This window comes from Chiloscyllium punctatum, chromosome 37 (genome assembly GCF_047496795.1).
Source record: "Chiloscyllium punctatum isolate Juve2018m chromosome 37, sChiPun1.3, whole genome shotgun sequence".
NCBI lineage: Eukaryota > Metazoa > Chordata > Chondrichthyes > Orectolobiformes > Hemiscylliidae > Chiloscyllium > Chiloscyllium punctatum.
The window spans coordinates 46,689,412-46,709,729 of NC_092775.1; the positions used below are offsets into that span (position 1 = coordinate 46,689,412).

The 20,318-nt window shown below is 38.0% G+C and overlaps 1 protein-coding gene across 1 annotated transcript in view; it reads left to right on the forward strand.

Moving 5' to 3' along the window:
* Positions 1-20,318, forward strand: part of tm9sf4 (transmembrane 9 superfamily protein member 4) — a 48,770-nt gene that overhangs the window by 20,441 nt on the left and 8,011 nt on the right. The window contains exons 7-13 of the mRNA XM_072556765.1: positions 1,797-1,915; positions 2,301-2,412; positions 4,727-4,797; positions 9,030-9,162; positions 9,254-9,335; positions 12,936-13,011; positions 14,276-14,359. Coding sequence (XP_072412866.1) covers positions 1,797-1,915; positions 2,301-2,412; positions 4,727-4,797; positions 9,030-9,162; positions 9,254-9,335; positions 12,936-13,011; positions 14,276-14,359 — 677 coding nt within the window. The remainder of the gene's footprint in view (positions 1-1,796; positions 1,916-2,300; positions 2,413-4,726; positions 4,798-9,029; positions 9,163-9,253; positions 9,336-12,935; positions 13,012-14,275; positions 14,360-20,318) is intronic.

Here is a 20,318-nt window from a genome sequence, read left to right on the forward strand (position 1 = left end):
TAGTATTATTTCTGGATATAATTTGAGCATACTTGCATGTTGTAGAATTATAACTACAAAGGCAAAACAATAATTGTATAATATTTAAGTGAACATTTAAATGCAACAAATGTATAATCAGCACTGCTCTGGTTTTGCTACATATGCGTGTAGATTCATGGTAAGCAATTAACTATGGTTAAATGTCTTGTAGAATATTCTTCATATACTAATGCTACAGGGAGTAGTAATATCATTGGCACACTTTACTTTTTAGCAACATGACCGCACATTCAAAATGACATACAACCAATGGTGTTGAGCTTTGAAAAACAGCTAGTTCATATTTCTGGTGCTATGCTTAGTTGGATTTATGCCTTTTCTTGATAGGCTTTTGATGTTTTGATTTTGAGCAAAATTAGGAGACTAACAGTTCTTGTATAAATTGGTAACAGTATTTTTGTATGTTTTATACTAATTCCCTGCCAGTGTGAGCGAATGCAATTGGTCCTTGCATTAATTTAGCGCTAACGAGAGTTCAGGTCAACCCTATCTATATTGTTACGTTAGTTGTACAGTTATGTCAAGGCAGACAATCTTTATAATGTGGGGGGAAGTGGACTTTGGGTCTTCATAAATCCATATGTAAGCCTTTTATATTTACAGAAAAAGCAACTAGTCCAGCAATAATTATCTATTTGCCAATTGCATTAGGCATAGTAGGTTTCTGCAATATCAGCCATGACAGTGCTAATGGTTCACAGGACTGGGATAACTTCAACTTCCAGTGGGATGAATCCCTGTAGCCTAGCGCTCTCTAGTTCCGGAGTAGGTACAGCAATAGTATTCCAGTTAAAATCTTGTCTCATAATATGTAGCATCACAACTACCCCCTGTAATTGCAGCCCCACCAAAAAAAAACACCTGCAAACCCTTGGACCAATTGCCCCTCCAACTTGATTTCTCTACTCTCAATCTGACGCACGAATCACCTAATCTGCTTACCTGTTCTCACCCACCTGCCTGTTTACTCATATTTACCTCCACCCACTAATTCACTGACCGTTTGCACACCTTGTGCACCTACCATATCCCAATCACACTCTCTACCTTTCACACCCTACTTCACAAACATACCAACCTACTCCACTATCCATTTACTCATCCACTTAACCGCATCACTCATTCACAAACATTCAGGCTGGACCTTTAAAATTACTATATGTCAACTTAGTGCCATAGAATGGAGCATTTCTTCTCTGCTGTTCTCTTTATAGGTCTCCACATGAATTCCTGTTTTTGAGCATTTTGGATCAGAAGTCAAAACTTTTTTAAATGCAACATAGTAAGTGTGCAGTTTTCTGACTGGTCAATGTCAGTGCAGCATTTGTGATGCTGACGGAAAAATTTGGGATAATATTTGCAACTTCTCATTTTACTTCTATTGCTTCAATTTTTGCTTTTATGTACAGAGTTCAGTTTGACTTATTTATCCACTCCCAACATAATAACGTTCAGGTGAATTTTTTTCCTTTTTCATGACAAATGTAAGCAAGCATTTTCAATTTCAAAATTTTCTGAGGGAAGTTAAAGTAGAAAACAAAAGACAATATACTTTTACTGAATTTGATCAAATGCAAAATTAAAGGTGGCTTAAGAGAGTTGCTAGCATTATAAATCATTGTTTATCATTGTTTGGTTTTTTGTGAATGGAAGAAATATTTGTCTCATTACTTAATGAGTAAGTATTTCAAAAAAAAATTCAAGCCCATTAAATATTGAGCTGTTGTATCTATTTAATTCTTTTTTTACTCCAGATCTAAAAGCTGATGAGCAAGGAAATTGCATCCTGCCTGAGGCTGCAGGGTCTCTTCCCCAGGAGATTGATCCCAATAAAGAAAATGACGTGCTTTTTACTTACTCAGTCCGTTGGGAGGTAAGCATTGTGTAGGCAATGAACATACCAATACAGAGCCCTACATTAGTCAAATCCAAGCATCTGATTTTGCTAACTATGTCCTTTTAAACTCAATTTTTTGGAGAATTTGTGGAATAAGATGTGAATTACTGAACCACAAAGCTATGCAATAATAGTTCACCATTTTCTTTGTATTGTGAACCAGAAAACAGCATGTGCTTTTGTTTGTGCATATGAGCACCCAGTATGTCAAAATGACCTGAAGGTTTATACTGCTGATCTGGCGTCAGGTTATCGTAAAACTTTGTGCAGACTGTGTAATTAAACTTGGATAGCATATAAAAATGTAAAGTGTCAAGTTAATATCAAATCATTTATACCTTTCTGTACTTTGTATTCCTAGGCAAGTGTTATTAAATGGGCATCTCGCTGGGACACGTACTTAACAATGAGTGATGTACAGATTCACTGGTTCTCAATTGTGAATTCAGTCGTTGTAGTTTTCTTTCTGTCTGGTGAGTTGATTATTATTGTTATGCTTTTCATTTTCGTAGAACTATTTCATGGTTGTTTAAGATTATGAAAAGGGTTTAACATGTTAAATATGATCACTTGTGGAGGTGATCAAAACTAGGGGCCATAAGTATAATCTACTCAGTAATACTTTAATATGGAGATAAGTTTATCTCAAAATGGGTTACAATGTCTAGAAAATAGAACGATATGTAAATCACTACAGCTAGAAAGTTGAGTTCACGAGCAAAGATGCAGTTCAAAGAAAGCAAGACAAACGCAATGGAGAGAAGAATAACAATAGATGATGATGAGTGGGAGGTGGGTCATGATGTGATGAGTGCCCTGTTTCAGTGCTGCACTTCTAATAGAATATACAGTGTGAACAGGATATCCATACAGCAGTTCAAATAAATCCTTTTTAATATATCTTTTCTGCATTTTATAAAAGCATTCACTGAGTTCATTAATTCCTGGGAAACTAAATACCTAATAGGCAAACAAATGTAGTGACTTACCAGATAAGTCCCACATTTCTCAATCATTAGAGTCTTTCTGTTTTCAGCTGGTCAACCTTACCAGGAAAATCATTGTACCAGTGCCAACAAACTTCCATGGTTTCCAAATGACACACAGTAATTGACTGACAGGCTCAGATATCAACATTTGAGACGACCAATAACTGCCTATACCAGGCAATCTGGAAGAAATAGGCAGTCAGTTCAGGAGTTTTCTGAGAGCATTTCATTCTGAAACCAGTATTTAGAGAAGGCAGCAGCCTTCATTCTTAAAAAAAAGAGTCCGATTGGATGTAAAACATTATAACTGTCTGTCTCTGTCTCCACAGATGCTGCCAGACCTGTTGAATTTCCCCAGCACTTACTGTTTTTATTTCAGTTCTGAATGTTGATTAGAGTGATGTTCATCTTGGGAGTACAGCCAAAGTTAGATCAACAGCACCATAGTTTCCTCATCTGTACAGACAGCACAAAGAAGATTAGAGGAATAGCAATAGGATATTTGGTAGTTAGGAGGACAGACAGGCACTTCTGTAGCTGCAGACAATCAGTAACTGAGAAATTAGGGAATTACATCGAAAACTAATAAGCAGCACCTCAAAAGTAGACGACTCTGGATTACTCCTGATATTGTGTGTAATAAGTATGGAGAAAGGAAATAAAGCAGATGGAAAGATGGCACAGTGCAGAAAGGAGGACATTGGGGCCAACCTTATGAAATGGGACCTATCCCAGGCTGGATTGGTGCAACAAAATAGAACTGGCATAATCTCTTTTGAGGGGGTATTTCCTAGTCCTACAGAGGAGGGCTCAAATTAACTTAACAGAGTAATCCAAACTGGCAGGAATATTAGAGGGGAATGTCCAAGTGCTCTGAGTATTAGAGAATCTGCACCGGAGTAGGAAATATTAAGTTATTTAGATGGGTTCAGAGTTAGGTGGCAAGGAATAAAGACTATTTGAGTTGTCATGCATGTCGGCGAATATGCAGAGTGGCAGATAGCTGTGAATGTAGATGTATTGCAGACCCTAGTAGCTATGTGGCAATAATATGTTATGGTTGTAACTGAGACCTTTTTCAAAGAAAAGCAAGATGTGAGTATCAAAAACTTCTGGATGCAAGATGCTAGAAGGAGGAAGGGTACCTGCATTATTTAAAGAGTGTGTTGCAGTGCTGAAGAGACAAAATACCAGAGAGGCCACTGACAGAATGGATTTGGCTTAAGTTAAAAAACAAAAAGTGATACAATTAAATTGTTGACTGATAGGAAAATTGGAAAGGGAAAATTTGCAAGGAAAGGACAGAGGAGTGCAGGAATTATAAAATTATTTTAATAGGTGACTTCAGTAATTGAAGTGTAGACTAAGGATAATAGTAGGCTGAAGGATAGAGGAGGGTAGGAGTTTCTAGAGTATGTTAAGGACAATACTTCACAGCAGTAGTTTTTCAATCTAGTGAGAAAGGAGGCACAGTCAGACCTGGTTCCAGTGGTGTACCAGTGTTTTGAATCCTTGATTTCAGCATCAAAATTAAGTGATCTGTTTCATGCTCAGTTATGTTGTTTTCTCCTGTACTGGGATAATACTTAAAGGAATATTTCTGAAAGCTAGTTTTGCTGTTATTTAGGCATAATGTTTTACATATTCTTAAGGGCAAACATTTTTCGTCCTTTAGTCGATGCCTTGAGATGGTGGCTGAGTTAAATTTAGAAGTTATAGCTTAACAATTTGAAAATGATGACATTCTTCACCTTTCAGTTTTGAAAACCTAATTTTGAAACTTCTTTTTTTCTCTCAGGAATTCTTAGCATGATAATCATTCGAACTCTCAGGAAGGACATTGCAAACTATAACAGAGAAGATGACATTGTATGTATGTTTGACTGTGAATTAAAGTGACTTGGGAATAAGGGTATTTAACACATGAGCTGTTGGCAATTTATGGGACATTTATTTCTTCCTGGACAACGTGATTAACTTTTCAGTTATGCCCTTGGAGTGGCAGGGTGGGGGAAGAACCAAATAACTTATTCACCTGTATGAAAGTTTTTCACCTGATATGCTGCAACTGAAGCAAAAAAAATCTAAGGTTCAAAATATTCTCATTAACATACTTTGCTTAGACAATTAATAAACATAACTAGGCACTTCACCTCCTACTATAGTTGTTGAAAGTTATTTCGGTATCCATGTTGTTCCTCAAACACCACCTCCCCACTAACAATTGCACAGGTCAACTTTATAACAAATATCCACATTATGGCATATTTAGTTTTGAAAATAAAACCAAGCAAGTCATCAATCCTGTTTTCTAACAGCTAAAATAACTCTGTTTTGCTCTTTACTCTTAAGCTCCCATTTATTTATTTTTGTCTTTGGTCCTAATATTTTTGGGGTCAACTTGCAAGTTAACTGGACTGTATATGTAAACCCTGATGTGGAAGTGCCGGTGTTGGACTGGGGTGGATGAAGTCAGAAGTCACAGGACACCAGGTTATAGTCCAAAAGGCTTATTTGAAATCACAAGATTTCAGAGCACTGTTCCTTCATCAGGTGAAGTGACAAAGGAGCAACTCTGAAAGCTTGTGATTTCAAATAAACCTGTTGGACTACAACCTGGTGTGATGTGACGTCTGACTTCATAAGCCCTGGTTGTCCTACTGTGCTTTGGAATGGGCTGTGTATTTCCTGACTTTTAATCTGTTTCTGTGTTGCCTTTAGTTTTTCTGTGTTGTGTATATAGTCTGCTAATTGTGCCCATTACATTTCCAGGTTTCTGTGCACCCATCAGTTGAGGAACTTTGGTAGCCATGTTGTAATCTACAGTTCTGAATGGGGAAAGTTGCTTTGACAGCTTTGAGTGCTGTGATTTATTTACATATTCATTTCCTCATTGGTGTAACTTTTCTTTACAGAGGGTAGTGGCAATGGTAAATTTAGTTTAATTTTCTTGTGAGAAGCATTTAAAATTCTAGACTAGAACATCATGATACTGCTTAATATTTTTTTAAAAAAGGCAAATCCAATTACCTATTGCATTTGAGATTTACTCACCATCTAACTAATCTGCTAAGAAGCACCTGCAAGATGTTTATGGTGTACCATTGCACCATAAATAATGAATTACCCTTCCAGCTCTCAACTATTTCTGAGCAATGTCTCAGGATATCAACTTGCTTTACTCCTATGAATTTAACTTTAACTTGTTAAAACAAATGTTAGTTTGAATTTTTTGGTGGATTTGCTCTTACTAAGAATTGAAGTTCAGGGAAAGGACTTTATGGTCCAAGGTTAGATTTCCAAACGCAATGAATTGCATTCTCTCATACTTCAAAGTTGTAGCAACTAAGGTATTTTCTCTTAATTAGGTGATTCAATATAATTTGTAGTTTATTTAGACCCTTGAGCTGTTTTGTCTCTTTCAGTGATTTTTTTTTTAGTGCTTTTGTTTCTCTTGCTTTCCATTGTCAATGTCCTTTTAAGTTCAGTCTATCTCAAGTTGTCACTTATTCCATTTATGCTGTAAAGAGGAAATCAAGAATCTGTATTTGAAATGTTCACTCAGTCATCGTTCACTTTTAGGGCCTACACTGTACAGGACATTGGTTGGGGGAACTCTTGAAATATTGCATGCAATTCTGGTCTCCTTCCTATCTGAAAGATGTTGTGAAACTTGAATGGGTTCAGAAAAGATGTTGCCAGGGTTGGAGGATTTGAGCTATAGGGAGAGGTTGAATAGGCTAGGGCTGTTTTCCCTGGAGTGTCACAGGCTGAGGGGTGGCCTTATAGAGGTTTATAAAATCATGAGGGGCATGGATAAGATAAACAAAGTATTTTCCCTGGGATGGAGGAGTCCAGGACTAGAGGGCATCTGTTTAGGGTGAGTGTGGAAAGATATAAAAGACCTAAGGGGCAACGTTTTCATGCAGAGGGTGGTACGTGTATGGAATGAGCTGCAAGAGGAAGTGGTGGAGGCTGGTACAGTTGCAACATTTAAGAGGCATCTGGATGGGTATATGAATAGGAAGGGTTGGAGGGATATGGGCTGGGTGCTGGCAGGTGGGACTAGTTTGGGTTGGGATATCTGGTCAGTGTGGACAAATTGGACCAAAGGGTCTGTTTCTGTGTTGTACATCTCTGACCCTGACTTTATTTGTACCTTGTTGAGGCACATGGATCGCAGATTTCATTTGGTCTTATTGTTCCTTTATGTGAAAGACATTTAGTGGACGTAGCTGATATGTGGAAAGAGTGAGAAAGCACGAGTGAGTGCATGGCACATTCTGATAGCCCCAGTGTTGGAATAAAAGTACCTCTGAATAAAGAGAATAGTCACTATCCATCTTGATACAATGACTAAATGCTTGATAACGAAAGTGAAAGTTGTATCTTCTCACCACTTTACACTGAGTTCAAAATGATCATCAAAGACATGGATTTTGCATTTTTAATTCATTCATAGAACCTTGCAGTACAGAAAAGGCCTTTTGACTCATCAAACCTATCCCATTAAAAAAAAAGTGGACTGTGGGCTTCGATGGCTGGTCTAGCCTTTATTGCTAATCCCACGTTGTTGAGAAGGTGGGAGTGAGTTGCTGCCTTGAACCGCTGTTGTGCATTTTATTTAGGTATACTCCTAATGTTGTTAAGGAAGGAGATCCAGGATTTTGACTCAGTGACACAGTAGGAATGCGGTGTATTTCCAAGTCAGGATGGTGAGGCTTACAGGGGAACTTGCAGGTGGTGGTGTTCCCATGTATCTGCTGCCATTGTCCATTGTCTTTTTAGCTGATAGTAGCCGTAGGTTTGGAAGGTGCTGTCTGAGGACTCCTGGTGAATTATTGCTGTTAACCTTGTAAAATATACATAATACTTAATTTATGCAGTGATGGAAGGAATGGATGTAGTGCCAATCATGCAGGCTGCTTTGTCCTGGATGGTGTCAAGCTGCTTAAGTGTTTTTGGCATTCCACTAATCCAGACAAGTATTCCATCACACTCCTGAGATTGACTTGTAGATTATGGACAGATCTCGAAGTGTCAGGAGGATTGAGAGTCTCTGACCGAATACAGTGGCCACAGTATTTAAATGGTTAGTTCAGTTCTCAACAGTAGTAACCTCCAGACTTTTGATAGTGGGAATTCAATTATGCCCATGTCACTAAATGTCAAGGATATCAGTTGGATTCTTTCTTTTTCAATATGGTCATTGCCTGATATTTCTGTGGCGTGAATGCCATTTGCCACTTGTCAACTTGAGCCTTGATATCGTCCAGGTCTTACTGTGTTTAGACATGGGCTGCATCATTATCTGAGGAGTTAAAAATAGTGTCGAATGGTGTGCAATCAGCCATGAATATCTCTGCTTTTGACATTGCAATAGATACTCTTAGGATAGATGGTAGGTCATTGATGAAGCAGCTGAAGATGTTTGTGCCTTGTATACTACCCTGAGGAACTAGGACACTTGTGACATGGTGACACTGTCCTGCGTGTAAGTCCGAATGCCCAGGTTCATATCCCATCTGCTCCAGAGCTATGTCATTACACATCTGAAAGTCAACTAAAATGACTTACTCTCAAACTCTTTAGCGATGTCTTTAAGTTAAGATTGTTAGCCTCCAACAACCACAACCGTTTATCTTTTGTGTTAGATACAACACTGACCAACAGTGTCTTCCCTGATTTTTTTATTAACCCTAGTTTAATTGGACTTCTAAAACTCTTTGATGTCATACTCTGAGGAATGTGGCCTTGAAGTCAAGTTGGTCACTCTCTGTGTACCCTCAGGAGATGACTTCTGTTGTTTGAAGAAGGCTGAGTTGAGGTCAAAAACTTAGTAGCCCTAGTAGAAACTGAGCCTAAAAGGGAAATGATAAATGCAATGGCATATTTTAAAAATTCATTTTAAAATTTAAATAGAAATTCATAAATGTTGCTGAGCTGACTCTTAATGAGGAAACAGGGAAACTGGCCTGTTTGCTTTCTTGAAAAGCTTGTCTTCAGCACTGGGTAGTAACGAAGAATATGAAAGTAATGGGCAAAGTGACATTTTTTGTTGAAGCTCAATCATCATAGATTTGTAAATTTAATGCTTGTAGGAAGACACGATGGAAGAATCTGGTTGGAAACTTGTCCATGGTGATGTGTTCAGGCCACCTCAGTATCCTATGATTCTCAGCTCTCTCTTAGGATCTGGGATCCAGTTGTTTTGCATGATCCTCATTGTAATCAGTGAGTATTTGCCATCATATTTCTTCCTTAAAATATGATACCTGTTTTTTTTTAGATCCTTTTCTAATGTTACATATGATTTTATTTTCAGTTGTTGCCATGTTAGGAATGCTGTCACCATCTAGTAGAGGAGCACTGATGACAACTGCTTGTTTCCTGTTCATGTTCATGGGGTATGTTAATTGATTTTTTTTTAAATGTGTGAAATTCAAGGGTGAGGATGTTTTCCATTTGCTCATACTCCACCTACAAAATTAATAGATTATCATTCAAAGATGGCCTCAATCATTGGATCAGTCATTGGCATCATATGAACACCAGACAATTGTGTTCGCTCTTCTTTTTTTCACTTCGCCCATTCCATTGACTTATACATATGTCACGTTTTGCTCCAAAAGTAGATCAAAACTTTTTCTCCCATCTTTAACAGTTCTACTACCAATACAGTGGGAGAAAACTATTGACGCAGGGTTCAGACTCTGAACATGTTCAATCATTTTCATGTTGACAGTTGACTGGTTTAGATTGATGTTTAATTAAGGTTGTCTTCAAATTTGATTGTTAAATGGGCTACCAGCTTGAAAAAAATCAGCTTGCCGTGAGTCCTTTTGTTACTGATACTCATGAGGCGAACCTGCATTTTATTCAATTATTGGAATTACATGACCTTAGCTGAGTTTAATAGCAGCATGTGCCATCATAAAGCTCATTGTGAATAACTTCTTCAAATATATAATGCTCTTGGCCTCCATTGAAGGGACCTAGGTTTGTGATTTGTTAAATAAGCATGGTTCAAGGTCAGGTTTAAAGGAAAATTTAAGACCACTCTAGTTGAGTTACATTTCATATTGTTTGATTAATTTCGTTGAATTCTTTGATGTTACTATCAAGATTGACAAGGCGTGTGCCTGGAATTTGGCAATGTGAACCCCTAGAGACATGTAATATGATGCCATGCAAACAAATTGCTTAGGCTATCAGTTGACAACTGGTTGTACAACAGTGAGTTTTGACGCCTTCTGGATGTAGTGTACCCGTAGATTTGGACTAGGGTCTCGACTTCTTGATATAAATAATAATGACTTGAATGAAGGAATTGAGGGTATTGCATGTGGATTTACAAGTTGACTTGACAGGAACAATATTGTGTAGATGGGTACGGGACACTCTAAAGGAGAAAACCAAATTAAGTGAATGGTAAAATTATATAGCAGTTGGAATTCGCTGTTAAAAAAATACATATGAACATACAAAACAGAAACCAGCCATTCAATAAGATTATGGTGATCTTCAAATCCACATTTCCAGCTACCCAATAACTTGTCAACCCATTGTTTTAACAGTAGTCTACTCCTGCTTAAAAAAAAATTCAAGGACTGTGCTTCCATCTCTTTTCAGGAAAAAAAGTTCCAAAGACACTCAATCCTCAGCAAAAAAAAACAACCACCTAATCTCCAGTTGTAAATGAACCCTAGTTCTAGATTCTCCCATAAGAAGAAACATTCTCTCTGCATCTATCCTGTCAAAACCTCTCAGGATTTTATATGTCCCTGTCAAGTCGCCTCCTACTCTTCTAAACTCCATCGTGTACAAGGCTCGCCTGATCATCCCTTCCTCATAAGACAACCTGCCCCTTCCAGGTATTAACTGTTTCCAAATCATTTACAAACTATCTTAAATAAGCTGACCAATACTGTGCACAGTTCTCTATTTGCTTTCTCACCAGTTGAAGCATAACCTCACTACTTTTGTGTTCAATTCCCCTCATGATAAATGCTAACATGTATTAACTTGCTTAATTACTTGCTGCACTGGCATATTAACCTTTGTAATTCATGCAGAAGGGCAACCCAATCCTTCTGCAACTCAGCTTTGCAATCTCTCATCACTTAGATCATATACTAAACTTTTCCTGACAAAATGGACTATTTCACATTTTCTCAAAGTACATTCCATTTGCCGCCACATAATCCTTTTGCTACTCCTGTGTCCTCTTCATAACTTACTTTCCTGCATTGTTTTGTTTTCGTCATCGGCAACTTAGGCAACCATGCGTTTTGTGCCTTTTATTGAAATCATTTGTATAAATTGTAAACAGTTGCGGCCCCCGCACAATTTGTTTGGCACACCATTTGTTACATCTTGCCAATTAAAAAAACAGTTCATTTACACCTACCGTTTATTCCTGTTAGACAACCAATCTTTTCTGTCTCTACACAGTTTTTATTTTCCACGGGCACCTATTGAAGTGTCACCTTTTCGGATGCTCTGTAGAAATTGAAGTACATCCGCTGATTCTCCTTTGAGCTGAAATATGTTGCCTCTGGAAAGAACACTATTAGAATGGGCAAGCATGACTTCCTTTTCACTAAACCATCGTAACTTTGCCTTATTACTTTGAACTTGCCCAAAAGTCTTGCTGTAACTTCTTTTTTTCACTGGCTTCCAACATTTTCCTGTGACAGATGTTCAGCTGTCCTGTACTTTCCTCCTATCTGTCCTCCTTTTATGAATAAAGGAGTTAACTTCTCTATCTTCCTAATGGATCCATCCCAAGATCGTGATTTTTGGAGAATTAAAATCAATGCATCAACTATATTACTAGCCCCTTCTTCTAAGCTCTCAGGTTGAAATTCATCAGCACCCAGGTAGTTGTCAGCCTGCAACTTCAACAATTTATTCCAGTCCACTTTGGTAATTGTGGTTTTTCTAAGTTCCACCCTCCCTTCCATTATCTAATTGATTACTGCTTTTGAAATGTTTCTTGTATCCCAAACATATTTCATATTTAATAGAAGCTCCTACTATCTTTATATTTCTATTTTTTTTTTATTTTTCACTCCTTTTAATTTTTTGGTCATTCTTTGCTGCTTTTTATATTCTGTCCAATCTTCTGATCTGTCCACTGACCTATCTTCACTTCTAGTTAACCAGATATGGTGCGTCCATCCCTTTGTGTTCATCTTACTGATTGAAATGTATCCATTCTGCACATTCTAAAATATCCACTTAACGTGTCTGCCGCTGCAGACCTATATTGACCTATCATTTAAGCTAATTTGCAAGTTCACTTTAGCCAGCTCTCTCTCCATGCATTCATAATGGTCTTCTTGTAAATTTGAAAGTCTCTGAGCTGCTAATCTTTCTGTTCAAGAATGCTTGGGACTAAGTAGTTTCTCGGTTTTGGAATTTTCTGGATTATCACATGGGGTGGCATTGGAATGTCTAACCACAAGTATGTGAATCTGAAAACATTATGGATATAAATATTAACCTGAATGGTAAAATTATTATAAAGCAGCAATACAAATTATTTTACTTATTCAGCTATATCCCTCCATGTTTTCACTCCCAAAACACACTACTAATGTTGAGCAATGAGGTGGGTCTGTTCAAAGCATTTTCAGGTATAATTAACGTTTCTGACTGAGCATTTTCTGGATTGGAGATGTTGCAAACTTGAAAATTGGTAATATTAAAGAATACTGGAATTAAGTTGGTGATTCATAAAAGGAAAAGTATTGACAGAGTTGAAGGACCAAGTTTTGGAACATGACGTTGTGATTCAATTATTTCAAAACTCCAGATCACCATGGCAAACTCCATTCTTTCAAGGAATGGCTTTAAATGATATCTCTAGAGACAACAAAATTCTAATATTCATGCACAGTAAGACTCAGTTTTTTTCAGGTTGTGAGACTGTATTTAGAAGATATTTAGTCCAACACTCCTTTTACTCAGTCAATCTTACGGAAATTTTTTTTGTTTTTCAGGCTGTTTGGTGGTTATTTTGCAGGCCGTCTGTACCGTACTCTCAAAGGCCACCGATGGAGGAAAGGTGCTTTTTGTGTAAGTAATCTTGTAAACCAAGTAAATATTGGCTTATTTCATCAAAATTTAATTTGAAAGGGATATCCTTTTTTAGCCATCATTCAGTCCTAATTCAGTGTATCCTTCAAAGCCACTGTAACAATTAGGGGATAGATATGTGTGTTGCCTCTGAGCATTGCTGCTTTTCATGAGTTCAGCAGTACGTCCGGATACAGTATTGTAGTCTGTGTTCTGCTGTTAACTCAGTCTCTCAAAATTTTAGTTAATGTTATCTCACATCTTTTGAGATTTTGAACCAGTTTTCATAATATGCAATGGGCATGGCCATTTGGCAAATGTGTGGAGGGTGTCCCTATAATTGACTCTTTAGATGGATGAAACCCTGTGGTCAGAGATGCATTTGGCATGTTGACTATAGAGAATTTCAGAATGAAACTGATGCATTGCAAAGTTTTAAATGATGAATTCTGCTTATAAGGTTGAGTTTTGACTTTAGGTCACTCCTTTAAGCTTACTAGCATTTTAACCACTTTTTTTGTCTTGGTACTTTTTAAAATAATGTATCAGAGCTACATTGCCTTTATCGCCACACAGTTAAAGGTAACATTAAACCTCAAAATCCTTTTCCATGAAGACTTTCATCAGAAATATCCCAAATTACTTGAGTTGTTTGTCATTGCTTACTCCAATGGAATCTAAAATAACTGAAATTATTTGGACAGAGTTTACTTTTGAGAGTTATTCAAGTGTTTAGATTCGTAAATGTAAGCCTGCAATGTAAATAAGCTATTTTTGAGCAATATTGTAATATTTTTGCACAGTGGTCTACAGAAAAATGTTTAGCAACTTTGACTCATCAGATTTAGCTAATCAGCCAGAGATTTTAGCACCTTTCTGTCTCATGAGATGGTTTGTGTCTTTGTGGTCAACTCGGTTAAATATTGCCTTGTGTGACTCAAAATCCATAATCTGGTATCAGCACGTGGTTATTATTGGATCTCGAATGTCTCTAGGTACTTAGTAAGAAATTACATATACCACTATTATACAATCTTTTATTTACCCTGCTTCTCAGGGGAAGATTAATGCATAAAATCTAATAGACTTTTAGAAGAACAGTCCACTGACGCAGGCTTTGGTCATTTAACTTAGTGAACTGGGTAATGTGTTCCACCGCTAGTGTTGTTCTGTGCTAAACTGCCTCAAATAAATAATGGGGTTCACAGAATTTACTCTATTTGTATTTTGCTCCTCAACATTGGTCTGTTTTTCTCATTTATAGACGGCTACTCTCTATCCCAGCATTGTATTTGGATTGTGTTTTGTCCTAAATTGTTTCATTTGGGGAAAGCATTCATCAGGAGCTGTAAGTATGAATATAAACATAAGTTGTTAGTAATTATAATTATTTATTTGTGCAACCGTTTGAGTACAATAACAACATTTTTAAAAGTATCTGAATGAGTATATGAATAGGAAGGGTTCAGAGGGATATGAGCCAAATGCTGGCAAATGCGACTAGATTATTTTAGGATATCTGGTCACATGGACAAGTTGGACTGAAGGGTCTCTGTGCTGTACATCCTCTGACTCTGGGTCACTGCTGCAGCCCAGATTTGAGATTTGACAAACATTGCTTATGAAAAGCTGTTTATCTTGTGGATTACCTTAACACATATATAAACAATATTAAGTGTTCTGTCTTGTTTTATTTCACTATCCTACCTGGCAATTATGCTTTACCTCCTCACTATGCACCAAATATTGTCTGCTATTGGTATTCTAAAATTAAAATGGGCAGCACAGCGGCTCAGTGGTTAGCACTGCTGCCTCACAGTGCCAGTGTCCCGGGTTCGATTCCCGCCTCGGGCAACTGTCTGTGTGGACTTTGCACATTCTCTGTGTCTGCTTGGGTTTACTCCAGGTACTCCAGTTTCCTTCCACAATCCAACGATGTGCAGGCCCGATGAATTGGCCATATTAAATTGCCCATAGTGTTAGGTGCATTAGTCAGGGGTAAATATAGGATAGGGGAATAGGTCTGGGTGGGTTACTCTTCGGCGGGTCAGTGTGGACCTGTTGGGCTGAAGAGCTTGTTTCCATACTGTAGGGAATCCAATCTAAAAGCAAAATAACTAATCACAATTTAGTTTAAATGAGTGCAAAAATGTTTGTTTTGTGTTTATTTCTATGTTGGGGACAAAAGGCACAAAGCTGGTAGTTGGAGGAAAGGGTAATAGAAATTCTTAGTAGGACTACAATTTGCATTCAAATAGGCCTTCAAATTTGAGCTATTGCTGAGTTGTCAGCTTGGCTTAGGTGCTGCATTGATTGCAGAAAGGTTGGATTGTTTTTAAAATCGAAAGAAGTTTGAATTTTGAAGGGTTCATTTTATTTGTTTAAACTAAGTATCAGTTATTAATTTTATGTTCAGATATTTATAATGGAGTTCAGTTTTTGTTGAAAAGCAATATTTAGAATTTCCCAACATTCCTAAATTAGAAAGCAGAATGGCAAAAATTAATGTCAGAATTACTACCTGAACTATAAGCAAATTAGTGTCAGATAAATACGATAGTTAAATGCTTATTTGGTGCGGAAGAAGTTTAGTCTAGGAGAAGTAGGTTTAAATTCATGAAGCTCTGGTATTAATGCTGGGTCAAGTGAAATGATCTTCAGTTGCAACCCACTATTCAGACAAGATGTAAAACTAGGAAGGTACAGAGACTTTTTAAATTAAATAGTTGGGGCAAGGGTTCAAGTTTGGGAAGATATGATAAATTGAATAAAGAAGGCAAGGCAAATCAGTGTAGCAATTAGGAATATGATCAGAGCATGGAAACAAGGGTTGAGAATCTAAGAATGAGGAAAATGTGCCAATTAGGCTAAGATAAAAGGTAGGGAGGAGGGACTTGAGGGAAGGGTGTTGGAAATGCGATAGGTGGAAGGAGGTTAAGGTGAGGTATAGGCCGGAGTGGTGGTGGGGGCGGAAAGGTCAGGAAGAAGATTGCAGGTTAGGAAGGTGGTGCTGAGTTCTAGGTTTGGGACTGAGACAAGGTGGAGGGAGGGGAAATGACGAAACTGGAGAAATCTAAGTTCATCCCTTGTGGTTGGAGGGTTCCTAGGTGGAAGATGAGGTGCTCTTCCTCCAGCCGTCGTGTTGCTATGGTCTGGCGATGGAGGAGTCCAAGGACCTGCATGTCCTTGGTGGAGTGGGAGGGGGAGTTGAAGTGTTGAGCCACAGAGTGGTTGGGTTGGTTGGTCCGGGTGTCCCAGAGGTGTTCTCTGAAACGTTCCGCAAGTAGGTGGCCTGTCTCCCCAATATAGATGAGGCCACAAATAAATGATGCAATAAATGATGTACGTGGAGGTGCAGGTGAATTTGTGGCAGATATGGAAGGATCCCTTGGGACCTTTGGAGGGAAGTAAGGGGGGAGGTGTGGGCGCAAGTTTTGCATTTCTTGCGGTTGCAGGGGAAGGTGCCGGGAGTGGAGGTTGGGTTGGTGGGGGGTGTGGACCTGACAAGGGAGACACAGAGGGAGTGGTCTTTTTGGAACGCTGATAGCAGAGGGAAATATATCACATTGGAAGGAATATATTTATTTCTTAGATTTCAGAGATTTGACTGTTAAATGACGAAAACAGAAATCTGAATATTCAAGAATACATAATGTAGGTAGGATAGCAGGACAGGAAAAGGAGGAGCTATAGCTCTCATACTAAAGTATGACAGTGGTATAATGGAAAAGATAAGATTTAATCCTGGAGATCAAGATGCAGAACCAGTTTGGATTGGGAAGAGAAATACCAAAGGTGGGTTACTGTAGGCTTCCAAACAATAATCACACTTTAGTTCTACCCACATACGTTGTCCTAATGAGGATTTAAGAAAATTAAGGTGATAATTATGGGTGATTTTAATCTACATGTGGATTGCCTGAATGAGATTAGTAAAGATAACATGAATGATAAAATTATGCTGTTTATGACAGTTTCTTAGTAGCATTTTTTGTAGCCAAAGCAGGGAGAAGGGAATGCAGAATCTAGTAATGTCAATGAGACAGGATTAATTGATGGCCTCACAGTGAAGTCACTCCTGGGTAGCATGATCATAATATGATTGAATAACACATTGAGGGAGAAAAGAATGGATCTAAAACCAGTTTTAAACTTTAAGGTAATTATGAGCACGTAAGACAGCTAGGACATTCGGTTATGAGCAATCAGTGGAGGCACAGTGACAGCTATGTCAGAATCCTCAGTCGAGGTATATTGCGATACGAAAGACACCAAGGATGGATGGTACTTCCTTGGCAAGCTTTTTAAAGTATCAAATTGAAAGAGAAAAAAGGATATAATTCCATGAAGATGTGTGACAAGTCAGATTTTTTTTTAAAAAAAAGCAAAGAATGATTAAAATATTACAAAGAAGAGAGAAATTAGGGTGGAGGGAAAGTTACCCAATAATTTAAAAACATGATTTCTATACGTTTTTTAAAACGCTCAGGAATAAGTACACTTTAGTCCGAGAGAGAACAAGATTGTAGGAAATTAATAATGGAGAATAAAGAAATGGTAGATGAATTATACAGAGATTTTGCATCTATCAGTTATGTCGTTGAAATAATTATGAATCGGAAGTGAAAGGAAGAGGTTCCAATAAAAGTATAGTGCAGATTGTTCTTGTGCATGAATTACAAAACGTTAGCATGCAGTTTCAGCAAATAATTACGAAGGCAAAGAAATCTTTGGGCTTTATTGGTAGGGCGTTGGAGTTTTAAAATAAGTAAGTCTTGTTGCAACTGTACAGGGTGTCGGTGATGCTGAATTTTATATAATTACATTAATCTGCAAAAAAGATAGTGGGGAAAATTATTAGAACTAAAAATTGACAAGTCCCCAAGTCCTGTTGGACTTCATCCTTGGATTTTAAAGTAAAGGGTTGCTGAGATAGTGATTTGTATTGTTTTTAATCTTTCAAAAGTCCCTGTATTTAGTTGAGCTCAGTTGGTTGGATGGCTGGTTTGCAATGCAGAGTGATGCCAACAGCGCAGATTCAATTCCCTCACTGGCTGAAGTTACCATGAAGGACACTCTTCCCTAACCTCTCATCTTGCCTAAGGCATGGTAACTGTTGGATTAAACCACCTCCAATCATGTCTCTCTCTAATGAGAAAGCAGCCTCACCCGACTATGGCAACTTTACAGCATTAGAGGCGCCACATCTGGAGTATTGTGCACAATAAGTACATTTTTTTTAAAAATACATTTTTAAACCTGAACCATCATTCAGCAAGTTCATGGTTGATCTGCCCAGGCTTCAGCTCCTCTATCGTGCCAGTTCATCATGGCCCTCAACTCCCTGATTGTTCAGATATCTACCTCCTCTTAAAATGCATTGTGATTTAGCCTCTACAATTCACTGGGTAGAGTGTTTCAAACATTCGCTACTCCTCAGAGAAGAAATTCCTTCACAATTCAGTTTCAAATAATTGTTTTATATAGAATTATATAGAAAATATAGAAAAATACAGCGTAGTACAGGCCCTTCGGCCCTCGATGTTGCGCCGACCGAAGCCGACCTAACCTACACTAGCCCAATAACCTCCAATGCCTGCTTAAATGACCATAAAGAGGGAGAGTCCACCACTGCTACTGGCAGGGCATTCCATGAACTCTCAACCTGCTGAGTAAAAAACCTACCCCTAACATCTGTCCTATACCTACCACCCCTTAATTTAAAGCTGTGTCCCCTAGTAACCTTTTCTTATTTTGTAACAATCTCCCCTAGTTTGAGATTCCCTACTTCTGGAATCATCATCTCAACATCTACCTTGTCAAGCTCACTCACACAATCTTTTGTTTCCATAGCTGATCCCTCTCTGAAATTCTGAGTAAAGGATTGACCTGTTTAGCCATTCTTGAGAAGCCATCCCCTTCATCTCAGGAATCCGTGTCATGAATCTCTCTTGAACATCCTCCAGTACTAATATATCCTTTTTTAAATACAGAAACCAAAACTGTATACATTATATCAGGTGCAATCACCCCTAACTCCCTGTCTCTTCCCCCCCCCCCCACCGCTGTACAACTGAAACAAGACTTCCCTATATTTAAATTCCAAACCCAGCAATGAAACACAGAATTTAATTTGCTGCCTTTATTACTTGCTGCATCTGCAAGCAAGCATTTTGCTTTTCATCCACAATAACACCTTGGTCCTTTTGTGTAGCACTTTCAGTCTCTGTACGTTTAAATAATAGTCTGTCTTTTGATTCTTTCTACAGAAATCCAGAATTTGTCATTAAACACTATCCATCAAGTTTTTGACGACTCGCTCAACCTATCCCTTTGCAGATTCCTTGTGTTTTCATAACATCTTCCCATCTCTCTTTCTTTAAATCGTCAACAAATTTGAATATATTACACTCTGCCCCCTCTTCAGTCAATAAGATATTTAGTAAATAATTAAGGCACTGAGCCTGAATCTTGCAGCACTCCACTAGTCATGCCGTTCTGATCTGAAAAAGACCCATTAACCCTATTCTATCTTCTGCATACTGACCAATCGGCAGTCAATACTCATTTGTTGCCCCCGATACTGTAAGCTCCTATCTTGTGCAGTAACATTTTACGTGGTGCCTTACTCTCTAGAGTAGTAGTTCCAGCCATTTTAATGCCAAGGCATACAGGCTGCATAACTGTGTAAATTTCCCTTCTATTTGAGTAACAAGGGCGTCAGAGGTTATTGAAGATGGGCAAAATGTGAAGTTGAGTTCACAGTCAGATCAGCCATGGTTTTAGAGAATGGTGAAGTAGGCTTGAAGGGCCAAATAGCCTACTTCTAATTTGTTTGTTTGTAAAACAATAAATAATGGGCCTGCAATGGTGACTCCCCTCCCTGTCCCCCTCAACCAACTGAACCATATACTCCATTCCCAAATCCTTTTGTACTCTCCTCTTTGAAACAGCTATGTTTGTCAATTTTACAGTGTTTAAGGTAAATGCATAAGCTAATAGGCTGTGGCAGAAAATATCACATTTTGATCTCACTATTTCAAGGCATTTTCTTTAACTTTAATTGTTTTTGTGATTATCTCAAAATATGCTACCAAGCAGAAGGAACCTCTGTTCCAATCAGTGAAGTGTTATGTGCAACGTATGTTGCAACATGAGGACATACAGCAGCCAATTGTGCATCGGATCATCCCACAAATAGCATTTAAATGGTTTTCTGTTAGAAGAATAAATGTTGGCCAAGACAAGCGATATTCGCCATGCCTCCAATTGTAATATAAGATTTTGGGCACACCCAAGGTCAATTG